The 14,882-nt window shown below is 36.8% G+C and overlaps 1 protein-coding gene across 16 annotated transcripts in view; it reads right to left on the bottom strand.

Moving 5' to 3' along the window:
• CAPRIN2 (caprin family member 2) overlaps positions 1-14,882 on the bottom strand; it is a 43,879-nt gene that overhangs the window by 22,897 nt on the left and 6,100 nt on the right. For 14 of the 16 annotated variants that reach the window (XM_047787283.1, XM_047787292.1, XM_047787290.1 and 11 more), the window contains exons 4-6: positions 7,764-7,850; positions 3,559-3,797; positions 1,866-1,948 (exon numbers count right to left, since the gene is read on the bottom strand). In XM_047787283.1, the coding sequence (XP_047643239.1) occupies positions 1,866-1,948; positions 3,559-3,797; positions 7,764-7,850 (409 nt within the window). Of the gene's footprint in view, positions 1-1,865; positions 1,949-3,558; positions 3,798-7,763; positions 7,851-14,882 lie in introns of those variants that run through there. The other 2 variants (XM_047787297.1, XM_047787296.1) reach the window with 2 other exon arrangements.

Below are 14,882 nucleotides of genomic sequence, written 5' to 3'. Positions count from 1 at the left end.
ATGAAAAAAAAAATACGCAGTTCATCTCTACATCATACTGAATCAATAGAAATTTTAAAAATCAGAATCCCCAAATTTAGCAAGTCACTTAAGTTTCTCTGGGCTTCCATTTAGACCACTTGAAAAATGACTAAACATCAGAGAATCCAATCAAAGAATCTCATACAATACAAAAGCACACATCTATTCCCTGAGCTGGGAGAAAAGTCACTTCTCCCATCTGCCCCCAAGACAACAGAACTAACAATTACTCTATCTCTCCTAAGTACTTAAAGTAAAACGACATAGTTTCTGAAACATAACCTTTAGAAAAACCTAGCTTGGACAATCTCTAAAGAATTTTTATAGTACAAAATTCTATGATTAAGATTTTACTCTTAGTTACGCTGTATTTCACTCTTAGCACATCACCAAAAAATCTTAAAATGATGTTAAAGTTGCTTCAACATAAATAGATCTAAAGTCTATTTCATTCTTAATATCCACTAAAAACATAATTCCCAAATTAATCAAAGTTCTCATACTTGATTTGGGCCTATTATTCTTCTCGTAGGAAGACGATGACAATACTATGATTTTTTTTAAATCGGCTTTGAGATATAATTTACAAACAACAAAATTCACATTTTAAGTGTACAGTTTTAACAGATGCAACAGTCATGTTTCTTCCACCATAACCATGATATAGAACATTTTCATTAAGTCAAAAAGTTCCCCTATGCCCCCTTAGTAATCAATTTCCTCCTCCTACTCTCTGGCAACCACTGACTTGCTATCACTCTAGTTATCTTTTTTCTAGAACTTCATATAAATGGAATCATACAATATGAACTCTTTTTTTCTGGCTTCTTTCAGAATAATTATAATTAACTTGGCATAATTATTTTGAGATTCATACACACTGTTGCAGCATCAATAGATCATTCCTTTTTTATTGCTGAGTAGATTCCATTATCTGGATTATATCACATTTTATCAATTATCAGTTGATGTACATTGGGCTGCATTCAGTTTGGAGCTATTATGAATAAACTGGTATAAACACTCATGTACAAGTACTTATGTGAACGTATGTTTTCAATTTTCCTGAGTACTAGAAGTATAATTGCTTGGTTGTACCGTAAGTGTACACTTAATTTTATAAAAATTAAACTAGTATTTAGTTTCCAAAGTATTTGTATCATTTTTCATTCTAACCAAGAAATAAATTTCTGTGATTTAAACTTGAAAGGACTTAGAAATTTTGAGATAATTATTCACACTTAAATATTTTTAAAGAGGAAGCAATCACTTGTAACAAAAATGTTTACAGCTTCCAGAGAGTTTTCATTATCCTATACTAGTACACAAAACTACGTATTTCATTGTCCAGCCATTTGTACTTGGTCATTTGGCCAAAGCCTATTTAGAAAGCAAAAGGACTCTTTCTCTCCAGATCATTTCCAGACCAACAGACAACAATGTGTCAATAGACTATGTAGCCAAACCATGCCTATTTTCTAAAGCAGATATGACATATAAGCCTTGACATTAATAATGTGTGGACTTAAGATTCTTAAACAGAATAGGTACTGTAATATGGAATAAACACCCCAAAATGATCAAGCACTAGTCCATAGCTCTTGTCCCCAAATCATAATGACTTGCCACTTCAAAACTCTCCCTAGGTTCCATTTTAGTAAGCACAATTATATAATAGCTGCTTTTAACAGAACTAAACAAGATGTCATTCTCCCAATGAATCTGGTATTGTCAGACATGTAAGTTCTGATGGACTGACACAGTTTCAGCCCTCAATATCATACTAAACTCCTAGACATAAAGTTTAGTATTTACTGCATAAGTCCAGAGTAGAGAAAACTCACATGTCGTTCCTACCACTGCTTTCTCACTACCTTCCAAAAGGTCCCAAAAGTACAAGGATGACTGCTCCATCTGGTCTTCAACACTGACAAGGAAAAGCAGCAGCAGAACAAAGTGGCTTTAGAGGTACATATATTTATATATGGAGCAGTACAATTTATACAATATAATCCATCAACAGTTAAGACAGTCAATGTTAATTTTGTGGCTTTTTTTTAAACTCTTTGGAAATGAAAAATTGAAATTTTATAAAAAATGACTAAATGCCCACTTATGGATCTCAAATGTATGCATTTTTTTCTTTAAAACATCTAAAATAAAGATTTTTACCAAGCACAACTATTAAAGAATAGACCAAAATAGCTTTAAAGCAATCAATGTAGTATCATTCATTATCAAGCATATGCCCTAGATAAAAGAAGAGTGGAATGGAAATATTAAGAGCCACATTTGACTTTAAAGAGAGCAGCTCATTTTTCAAATTATATTTCACATATTAAAGTAAGCTACATTCCTTGGATCTACCAAAGTGAAGCAGGAGAAGGAAGCAATCAAATAGGTAATGATGATGGAATGGACTATGGGAATGGGAATAAATAAATATATGGCCATATAAGTAATTAAGAGTATCTGATTTCTTTCTAAACTGATAGGACTAACTTCTAATGACAAGTGAAATCTAACTCTGCTTTTGCATGGCTAACAGATACAATATTGAAACAACCTTCATATAATAAGCCAAAAGCATAGAGCTGTGCTCATTAGCTAGTTTACTCAATCTAAACAAAAACAGCAAATGAATAGCTAGAGGAGAAAAAAACTGGGTTGCCTTAATTTGCTGGTTTTATATTTTAAATTATCAGATTTGTTTCTTAGTATTTTTTCACAGTATAAGAACACCAAATAATTCTCACTTTGACAGTTTAATGATACTGGCCAAGTTAAACTTTATTTACCTCCACTTAAGTACAGCAGTGGTACATAATGAGGCAAAGACTCTCAGGTAAAAGAGCCTGAGATGGGAGTTTCCTTCATGGCTCAGTGGTTAAGGAACCCAACTAGGATCCATGAGGACTTGGGTTCATCCCCCGGCCTCACTCAGCGGGTTAAGGATCTGGCCTTGCCGTGAGCTGTGGTATAGGTCGAAGACATAGCTGGGATCTGGCGCTGCTGCTGTGGTGTAGGCTGGTGGCTATAGCTACAGCTCCGATTCGACCCCTATCCTGGGAAACTCCACATGCCATGGGTACAGCCCTAAAATAGCAAAACAAAAAACAAGAAAAAAAACCCTGAGATGATTACCAAAAAAACTTGAAGAAGAAACAAAATTAGCATGGTGGTTAATACCTGAATAAGGTTAAAACTTGATCAGACATTGTTTTTAAAATCCATATTACAATAACAAAGCAGATCGTTCAAATTTACTTTCCTTCTAGACAGTCATCCACTTTGAGTCTGGGTAGGCCAATGTTTCCAATGATGAATCAAATTAATGCCTTCTTAGTTAATTACATGTATATTTAAAATTATATTTATAAACATATATAACCACATACACATATGTATATTGTGTGTGTATATACATACATGTATATATACAGTTATATATATGCACACACACACATATATATGTAACTAAAGAGCTAGCTAAAGTGTTATGTGTCCTATTTCAGGAAAATGTTTTCATTAACTTACCTCAGACTTTCATTTCTTTCAGGACAGGTCAGTTTTGAAAATTTAATGAGGTAGTCAAGTTCTTTTAAAGGCAAATACACTGCACCATTCAAGCCCCCTTTGAAGTCTTTCTGCACATGTTCCTGTGTCAAGTTCTGTAATACATACTGAACTTGAAGTATAGTGCGAAGCTTTTTCTTCTCAGCCTCAAGTTTTAGCATGTGCTCCCTTCTCTGGGCTTTCTTCTGCGCTTTAAGTAGCTGTTAAAACAAAGCTAATTAAGGCTGACAACTCTCCACAACCCTATATTAGCAACCCATTAGTCTACAAAATTTTAATCCCAAAAGTTGAGATTAGATGATAAATCTCAAATATGTAACACTGACTGTGAAACTGACAAGGTCACTTAACCCCCTGCTTGGTTTTTGACCCAAGTAAATCACTGAGTAATAAGCTGGTTTGTCTCAGCTAACTGAAGCAGAAGAGTACAAATATCTGACTCCCAACTCCTATCACCATGATGAGAAGCAAAGTCCCTACCACTATGGTCCCTTTTAAACCCAAGGTTTTGCTTTCCCACATTATGTGTATCAAGCCTTTTTAGGCTATATTAAGAAAATGCTTCCATTTAGGGTTTCGTTTTGTTTTAAATCTCATGTTCCAGAGGTCGAATATTTAAACTAAAATGGTTAATTTTCAACAAACCAAAGATGATTGGCTAAAGTATAAGGAATTGAAAACTAAACAGAAATAAAATATCTTACAAATATAATGCCAAAAAAGCCACAGTCAACAGTTTTTTAAAGTGAAATTAAAAGATATTCATAATAATTTGCCCATCTGTATGGAGCTTTATCTTCCAATATTTAGCTAACAAAACATACGTGGAAAATTACTGGAATTTAAGTTTTTCCTCAAATAAATGTATGTTTGTGTAGACTGAGTAGTCCTAAGTCTGTCTTAAAGCTCATAACTATAATACTAAAGTCTGATATAATACCTGGGTCCCAAAAGTGGCTTCTCCTTTATAAAATACCAATAATAAAAAGTACCATCTGCTTCCACTGAGAAACCTAAAAGGCCTTTTCTGCCCATAGCTATTTTTCTGTTTGTAATATTTCTATCCTATTAGATATTTTTCAAGGTATGAAGATTAAGAGAACAAAAAAAAATCTAAAAGAAGACTTTTCCTATAGATGAGTTAAAGTACTCTGATACAGCATCAATATTTAAAACTCTACAAAAGAGATATTCATTCTCCTATTCAATTCAGATGGGAGGAGGGGACCTCAAGAAAAAGATTCATTATGGCATCATTAATTTCTTTCTACAGGGTATGAAAGCAACTTAATAAATGTGACTTGTGCTTCTACGAGAGGCAAGGGACAATGGGTGAAGATTTGAGACTGAGAGATGAACTGGCTGGGGGTTATGTGGGCAAGGATATTTTCTTCAGGACACACACCAGTAACACTTACCAAACTCAGTTTGTGCTTGAGAAGAGGAAAGTTGGGAAAGGTGGCAATTCTAGCTCTCCAGGACATCGGATTCTCCTGGACATAGTTTCATGATGGAGGAGGGAAAGGCACTTGGTGCTGAGGACATCTTCAGGACTATACCACATGATTACCTCAGACCTCTCTTTAGCCACCTCCCAGGTTGGATTCAGGGTGGACATGGGCCCAGCCCACCCTGAACTTCCCCTATCAAAGGATGCATTAGATTAAATGCTTATCATTTTGTTTAGCTGCATCCCCTTAGGCTTCAGCTCCATGATGACAGGACTATATCTCTGTTGTTCACTAGTATATCACTGGTACCCAGCACTGTCTGACACATGACAGACTCCAAGAAATTTATCCATTCAATCAAGTATCAAGTAAGAATTATGCTGACTCCTAGGTCATAATCAGATGTCACAAAAACCATTGACAGCAGACTATTTCTCCCTATTGATATGGAAACTAAGAAGACAGTTGCTTTCTCTTCTTCCAACTGAGGACTGGTTTAGAAAGGAGAACATTTGAAATAAACTTCTATCAACCAATAGTATTGAATCATAAAATTTATTTTCTGAACTATGACTAAGAATGATAAATCCCCACCAAAGGGCGAAAGTCTTATCATGAAGATAAAGAAGATGTGGTGGGCTGAACAGAAAGACTTTCAACATTAGTTTGAAGGTAAAGAAGACAATGTTATACAAACTCAAAACAGGCTATCATAGAAGAGGCCTGGCAAAAGAAAGACTTTAGTAACAAAGAGCCCCCAAATTACTAGGCTTGAAGATACTTTGCTATAAAAATAGTTAACCTACATAGGTGCCTGGTACATGGATGAGGTTTTAAAAAAAGATTTAAAAAGAAGAAAAGAACATCATATATTGAAAAAAATGACTGAATGGAAAACTAAAATTTGATAGGGTAACTCTGAGAAAAGAGAGTTAACAGAATGTTTAAGTATTATAGAAGGATACTTGAAACTTCCAAGCAAACGGTAGATTTGAAAGATTTTTTTTATAGGGAGTTCCCATCATGGCACAGTAGAAACAAATCCAACTAGGAACCATGAGGTTGCAGGTTCAATCCCTGGCCCTGCTCAGTGGGTTAAGGATCTGGCATTGCCATGAGCTGTGGTGTAGGTCACAGATGCAGCTCAAATCTGAAGTTGCCATAGCTGTAGGGTAGGCTGGCAGCTGTAGCTCCAATTCAACCCCTAGCCTGGGAACCCCCATATGCCATGGGTAAAAGCAAAAACAAAAAGAAAAAAAGAAAGATGTTTTTATAGTACAATGGACCAATACTAAATAAACTTAACAGATGGGGGGAGGGGGAGTGAATCAATCACACAAGAATAATAAAAAAAAAAAGGCTTAGAAATATTAAATCTAAGAGTTCCCATTGTCACTCAGCAGAAACAAACCTGACTAGGATCCCTGAGGATGCAGGTTCAATCCCTGGCCTTGATCAGTATGTTAAGTATCCAGTGTTGCCATGAGCTATGGTCTAGGTCACAGATGCAGCTTGGACCCGCACTGCTGTGGCTGTGGCATAGGCCAGTAGCTGCAGCTCTGATTTGACCCCTAGCCTGAGAACTTCCATATGCTGTGGGTGTGGCCCTGAAAAATAAAAAAGAAAAAAAAAGAAAAAAAAACCGCAAAAGAAGTATTAAATCTAAAATAGCCTAGAAATATTTAGTAACTTTAGTAATAGAAAGTGTTAACATTAAATAATGAATATGTGAACATGAGCTAGTGTCCTATGGGTAACAAAAAGAGCTAATATCATCTTAGACTTGCATTAACAGAATTACCCATAAAAGAGAAGGTGGTTATATCTATACTAGGCTATTTTAAATTTCACACTACCTTTTAAAAGTTAATTAAATCAGACATCCAGAAGTGAGCAACCCAGAACTATATTATAAGGGTTAAGATGGTAGATGTCTTCAGCCTAAGAAAGATGTTTTGGGCCCTGTTTTTTTTGGTTTTGTTGTTGTTGTTGATGATGCCAGAGAAATAGAATTTTAATTTACCGTATAAGATAGTATCCAAAAAAGTAGAAAAGACTATTTTTTGAGGCATGTGCCCTATCCCAGAAATAAATTTACCAAAATATTTCAATTGTTAGAACATGATCTTTAAAAGGGCCATCTATCTAATACTAAGATTCTAAAACAATGAAGAACACATCATATTAATTACTGATTAAATATGCAGGAGATAAAAGGGTGAATTGCCAACACACAGAATCTAATAAGCAATGAGACCAGACTTGAATTAAATTTAGCATAAACTATAAGTTCTCCTGGTAATAACTGTCATGATCTTAAGAAGAAGAGTCTACCAATTATGCTTCTTATTATGTTAAATAATGCTAAACCTACAAGCCTATATTAAACTTCAAGCCTATATCCTGAAATATCTTTAATAAATGCTATGTCAAGGTAGTTTTTCCCCCTTCTCAATGATTTCTATAATTTCACAGTGAAATAATACCCATTAGATTACTAATACTTTATTCACAATGTCTCATATCCACATAACATATGCATTGAGACTCTAGAAATCTGAAACACAAGTTCTTCAGTAGCAATCCCATCTCCCTCAATAAAATATTAGCAGCAGTTAGATGAATGATAACCAAATACCATTATCAGACAATGACATTTTTCTCCAAAATCAGTGGTTTAATTGGCTTTAGGAAAAGCAAAGAAAACATACTCACATCTTGGCTCAGTCCAGAAAAGGTTTTCTGAAGTTCCTTGGCAAATTCTAAATTATGTAGCACTTCTTCATATTTCTCAACTGCTTCCTACCAAATAGGATGAGAAAATATCAATTCTGTGAACTTCTAAATACAAATATGTCAAAATAAGTAGTCATTAAATATGAGATTTAAGACTTTAGGAACTAGCCATTTACTATACATATTCAGAAAAGTAAGGAGAAAGTATTTAGTAGTTACATAAAGTTAAATTTAAAAATTCAGGCATTCCCATCGTGGCGCAGTGATACCAAATCTGACTAGTATCCATGAGGACGAGGGTTCGATCCCTGACTTTGTGCAGTGGGTTAAAGATCCAGGAGTTCCCGTCGTGGTGCAGTGGTTAATGAATCCGACTAGGAACCATGAGGTTTCGGGTTCGGTTCCTGCCCTTGCTCAGTGGGTTAACGATCCGGCATTGCCGTGAGCTGTGGTGTAGGTTGCAGATGCGGCTCGGATCCCGCGTTGCTGTGGCTCTGGCACAGGCCGGTGGCTACAGCTCCGATTGGACCCCTAGCCTGGGAACCTCCATATGCCGTGGGAGCAGCCCAATAAATAGCAAAAAGACCAAAAAAAAAAAAAAAAAAAGATCCAGCGTTGTTTGTGGTGAGCTATGGTGTAGGTAGCAGACGTGGCTCCAAACTGGCATTACTGTGGCTGTGGCATAGGCCAGCAGCCACAGCTCCAATCTGACACCTAGACTGGGAACTTCCACATGCTGTGGGTATAGTGCTAAAAAGACCAAAAAAAAATTCAATTTTCTATACTAGAAATCTGAATAATAATTATTATTACAATTATTAAGCTGTGTCCATATCTATAAAGTCAAAAGTCAGGGAGGCCTGAGCACCAAGCCAGTAGGATTCTTCTGTCATTATTCATTCACTATACAAATATACTACACAAATAGTACAATAAGGATCACACAGATGAAAGCAACCTCAATAAATTTATACTATGATAGAAAAGACTTGTTGGAGTTCCCACTGTGGCACAATGGGATCAGTGGCATCTTGGGCATCTGAGTTGCAGGTTCAATCCCCAGCCAAGCATGGTGGGTTAAGGATCCAGCATTGCTACAGCTGTGGTTTAGGTCACAACTGTGTCTTGGATCTGATCGTTGACCTGGGAATTCCACATGTCTCAGGGCAGCCAAAAAAAAAAAAAGACTTGTAAATAATTACCTATAACAGACAAATTAAGTAAGTATTATAACGGAAATACTGTGAACTTAAAGGAGCAAAATTTTTTGAGATTTTACAGATGAACAAAGGTGATCATTAGAGAAAGGGTAGTTTTTTTTATGGGACTTTAACTTAAACCTATATGAAAGGACAAAAGGCCAGTCAGTATGAAACAGAACAAGGTGGGGAACTTGTCTAACCAGATAAAGACATATTATAAAGCTTGCATAATTAAAAATAGTATAATATCCTATTTCTAGGTAGTTGTCCAAAAGAAATGAGAACATATGCTCACATGAAGACTTGTCAGAAACTTACATAACAGCATTATTCATTATAGTCCCAAAGAAAAACAATCCAAATATCCAGTAACTGTTAAATGGATAAACAAAAGAATTCTAGTTAGCAATAAAAAGAAATGATTATTGATACATGCTGTAACATGGATGAACCTCGAAAACATAAGAGCAAAGTCTAAGAAGCCAGATGCAAGACCTTTTTACAAAATCTCCAGAAAAAAAAAAAATTTATAGACATAGAAAGCAAATAAGGGCACAAAAAGGTATTTGAAGGGGTTATGGAAATGATATAAAACTGGACTGTGGCATTCCAGTTGTGGCTCAGCATTAACAAACCCAAATAACATCCATGGAGACACGGGTTTGATCCCTGGCCTCGATCAGTGGGTTAAGTATCCAGCATTGCCATGAGCTGTGGTGTATGTTGCTGACATGGCTTGGATCCTGCGTTGCTGTGGCTCTGGTGTAGGCCGGTGGCTACAGCTCGGATTGGACCCCAGCCTGGGAACCTCCATATGCTGTGGATGGGGCCCTAGAAAGACAAAAAGACCAAATAAATAAATAATACTGGATTGTCATTATAGTTATAACTCTACAAATTTACTATAAATTATTGAATTGCACATTTAGAATAGGTTGTTACATTTGTGATACCTCAATAAAGCTATTTTTAAAATAATCTGATATAATCTAAGTCTTTATAAAGGTATAGAGCAATAGAAACGTGTGTACTACCTGTCTTAGCATAAACTGGTACAAGAATTTTGGAAAACAATTTGGCATTTTTACTATGAAGTTAACTATGGGCAAACTACATAGCCCAATGATAGGTATATACCCTGAAAAAATCTTACACCTATATCTCAATAATATATATAAGACTGATCAAATTAGAACACCAAAAAATAATAGCAACTCAAACATCCATCTACTTACAGACTACTACTGAGTAAAGAAAAGCAAAAGAAATACAGTAACTTGCATCAATATAAAAATCCTAAACATAATGAGTGAAAAGGGTAAACTGCAGAAAATACAGTATAATGTTTATTATAAAATTCAAAAAAGCAATTTGAAAAAAAAATTTCAAAAAAGCAACCCTAATAGATACAAGGACAATAAATAAGTTCTACTAAAACAAAAGGAAGAAAATAAAGGGGGTAAAATTCAGGATCAGGTTATAGGAAAGAGAGAGTTCTGGAAATGAGCTTCAATTACATTGGTAATACACTATTTGGATTGAGTGGTGGGTTCCAACACTCACTTTATTACACATTATAACTTCTACGTGATATTTTGTTTGGACTACGTATTCCACATAAAAGGGTAGAGAGGCCCCCCAACTATAGAACGAAGAATGCACAGATAACAACCATAGTACACAGTCCTCAAAGGGATATAAAGCTAGAAAGGAATATCCCTTCTTATCTACTCCCAAATGTTAAGTATTTGACTCAAGAAAAGCAGTATCAAAGGGGAATTACCTCAACTTCTCACTATCAAATGTGGATCCATCCTTTCTTTCTCCCTTTCTCTATACGGTGTTGGAAATATCCTTCTACCTGTGCCCTGGATCCTAATCAATTCTGCCTTCATAGGAAACCTTTTTTTTTTGGCCTTTTTAGGGCCAAACCCTCAGCACATGGAAGTTCCCAGGCTTGGGGTCTAATCAGAGATACAGCTGCTGGCCTACACCACAGCTCACAGCAACACCAGATCCTTAACCCACTGAGTGAGGCCAGGGATCAAACCAGCAACCTCAGGGTTCCTAGTCAGATTCGTTTTCACTGCGCCACAACAGGAACTCCACATAAGAAATCTTAATTCCATGATTCTTCTTTAGCGTCTTGAGCTTCTCCCTCTCTGCTGATGCTTAAACCAACATTTAACAAGTTCAAGTCTCCCCGAGCCCAAATAAGAAAAATAAAAAGTAACTTTCTGGCACCACCTCCTTCCAGTCTCAGACAAATTTCAAAAATATCTACATCGTCTCCATTTCCTTTCAGCCCTTATCAACCTGAACTGTTTCCACCATTCCACTAGAACTGTCCCCACCATTCCACTAGAACTGTCCTGGCTAAAATCAGCAATGTCAATCCCTTCCTTTAAACCTATGGACCTTTTTATGGAGTTCCCGTCATGGCTCAGCAGTTAACGAATCCGACTAGGAACCATGAGGTTGTGGGTTCGATCCCTGGCCTTGCTCAGTGGGTTAAGGATCTGGCGTTGCTGTGAGCTGTGGTGTAGGCTGCAGACGCGGCTGGGATCCCGCGTTGCTATGGCTCTGGCGTAGGCCGTTGGCTACAGCTCCAACTGGACCCCTAGCCTGGGAACTTCCATATACCGCGGGAGCAGCCCAAGAAATGGCAAAAAGACAAAAATAAATAAATATATAAATAAATAAACCTATGGACCTTTTATAGCTCTCACTTAGATTAACATCTCAGAAGACTAACATAAAGGCATCCTTCTGCTCTAAAAACATCTCCCGATTTTTTATAACACTAAATTTCCATTTTTCTCCCATTTCTCCAGATTTTTATTTACCAGCAATTTTTCCATTAATTTTTCTCACCTCAGTTTTAAGCACTTATAAAATAAAGATAATAGGACCCACATCACAGAAATGTCATACAATTTAAATAATTTCATATTTATAAATTATTCAGAATGATGCCTGGCTCTAAAGTAAATTCACTATAAATATTTTTAGCAATTATTATCCAAACATCAAATATTAGAGTTCCTTAGCATTCTGTCCTTGGCTTCTTTTCTGCTTTCTTTTTCTTTTTTTTTTTTTTTTTTTGCCTTCTCTAGGGCCGCTCCTGTGGCATATGGAGGTTCCCAGGCTAGGGGTCGAATCAGAGCTGTAGCCACCAGCCTACACCAGAGCCACAGCAGTGCAGGATCCCTGCCACGTCTGCAACCTACACCACAGCTCATGGCAATGCCGGATCCTTAACCCACTGAGCAAGGGCAGGAACCGAACCCGCAACCTCATGGTTCCTAGTCGGATTCATTAACCACTGTACCACGACGGGAACTCCTCTTTTCTGCTTTCTATACTCTCACCCAAGATAGTCTCATCTTTTCTCATGGCTTCAACCAGCAGTCATACAGGTGATACATTTACAGACTACACTTCTTTATGCTCCAGACCTTTTCTTAAATACTTATTAGATATCTCAGTCCTTAATGTTTCACAGGCACATTAAAATCAATGGTCCAAAATTGAGTTCTTTATCCTATCCTCCCAATACATTCTTCTTGCCCAGTGTTTCAAAGCCCAATAAATGGTTTTGCCATCCGTCCAACTGTTCAAGCCAAAAGCCTGGAAACCACTCCTGGCTCTTCTCTCTATTCCTACATAATTACCAAGCTATGTTGATTTTACCCCTCAAATCCAGCTATTATGCTCAAAACCCCTCTGCCACTTTCTGGGTGCCAGTTCCCAAGAGCTCTGACCTAGACTACAACTGTAGGAGCTCAAGCACTCACTTGAGTCTCAGTTCTCTATTTCAAATCCAGATCTGAATCAAAATAAAGTTACAAATGGGACTTAAAAAACTTATTAAGACATTTTTCTTACTTCTAAAGGAGAAATCTAGGTTTATGTAGCAATCTTAGCAAAAGCTTAGAAATCTATAGCTTAGTCTCAACAGGCTACCTAAGAGTGACTACTAAAAGAGGTTACAGTAACTATGCGGATGAAATGATCATGCAGATCACAGTATTACAAATATCTGTTGGGTGAAAGAAGAAACACAAACCGAGTGATAAAATTTCTAACCAACAATACTGAAGACAGTATCAAATCAAATCTATAGTACACAGCAAAAGTAGTGTTTGAAGGAATAGTCACAGCTTTAAATATTTATCAGTGGGGGGGGGGAAGAAACAATTAAGCAGTCAGCTTAAAATTAGAAAATGCAGTAAATAAACCAAAGGAGAGCAGAAAGATAAAAGGAGTAAAAGAGAAAAAAATAGGGAGTTCCCATTGTGCTGCAGCGGAAATTAATCCGACTACTATCCACGAGGACCCAGGTTTGATCTCTGGCCTCATTCAGTGGGTTAAGGATCTGGTGTTGCTGTGAGTTATGGTGTAGGTCTCAGACACAGCTCAGATCCCACATTTCTGTGGCATAGGTCAGAATTGTAGCTCTGATTTGACCCTTAGCCTGGGAACTTTCATATGCCGCAAATGCGGCTCTAAAAAGCCAAAAAGAAAAAAAGAGAGAGAGAGAGAAGTAAACTTGTTATGAATAATTATTTTGCCCCAATCTTTGCAAATATATATTTTTTCTTTTTGGCCTCCCCATGGCATATGGAGTCCCAGGGCAGTGATCAAATCTGAGTCGGAGCTGCAACCTATGCCACAGCTGCCACAATGCTGAATCCTTAACCCAATGGGCTGGACCAGGTGTCAAACCCATATCCCTGCCACTGCAGAAACACCATCGATCCTGTTGCACCACAGCAGGAACTCCTGCAAATAACTTTTTAAAACTGGATGATAAGTAGCTTAAAGGGAAAGTTCTGAAAAGTTCACTCCAAAAGAAAAACCAAATCAATTTCCAAAGAAAAAAAAATGAGAATTTTTCAATGAACTTCCACCCAAAAAAGAACCAGGCTTGGTTTCAGAGAATTTCTTTTGCTTTTTAAGATGGCACCTACGTTACATGGAAGTTCCCAGGCTAGGGGTCAAATCAGAGCTTCAGCTGCCGGCCTATACCACACCCACAGCAACCAAAGATCCAAACAGCTGTGACCTACACCACAGACCATGGCAAACCAAGATCCTTAACCCACTGAGCAGGGCCCGGGATCAAACCCGCATCTTCATGGATACTAGCCGGGTTTATTACCGCTGAGCCACAATGGGAACTCCCAGTTTCAGAGAACATCTCAGCCAAACTTTAAAGTATTACGGAAACACTGACAATGTATTTAAAAAGGATGAATAAGTAGAACACAGAGGATTTTTAGGGCAGTGAAACTATTCTGTATGTTACTCTAACAGGGATACATGCCTGTTTCTCAAAACTGACAGAATGTAGAACACAACGAGTTGAATCCTAATGTAAGCTACGGACTTTGAGTGATGATGATGTGTCAATGTAGGTTCAGTTGTAATAATGAAGCACTTTGTTAAGGAATGTTGACAGTGCATGAGTAGGCTCAGGAAGTATACAGGAACTTTCTCTACTTTCTGCTCAATTTCACTGTGAACCTAAACCTGCTCCAAAAACAAGGTATATTAAAAAAAAAAAAAAAAAAGAAAGAAAGGAGCAAAAATAAAGGCCAAAAAGTATCTTTATCAAGCTAAATTGGAGAAGAGTATTTGTTTACACAGGCTTAAAAAAACTCTGGACAGATACAAAGGAATTTATTAGAATCATAATACTAAGAACTTAACAGAGGAAGGACAAGGTAGAAGAAAAACTACCCTTTTTAAAATTTCCTAATTTCTAAACTATGTGAATTATTCCAACTTTAAAAACTAAACTTAGAGCTTTTTAATTAAGTACTATACAACTGACATCAGTGCTCTGAGGGATCAGATTACAGACTTTTTTCTTCGCGTTCATTTGCATTTT

This window comes from Phacochoerus africanus, chromosome 7 (genome assembly GCF_016906955.1).
Source record: "Phacochoerus africanus isolate WHEZ1 chromosome 7, ROS_Pafr_v1, whole genome shotgun sequence".
NCBI classification, from domain to species: Eukaryota; Metazoa; Chordata; class Mammalia; order Artiodactyla; family Suidae; genus Phacochoerus; species Phacochoerus africanus.
This window is presented reverse-complemented; position numbering and strand designations above follow the sequence as displayed.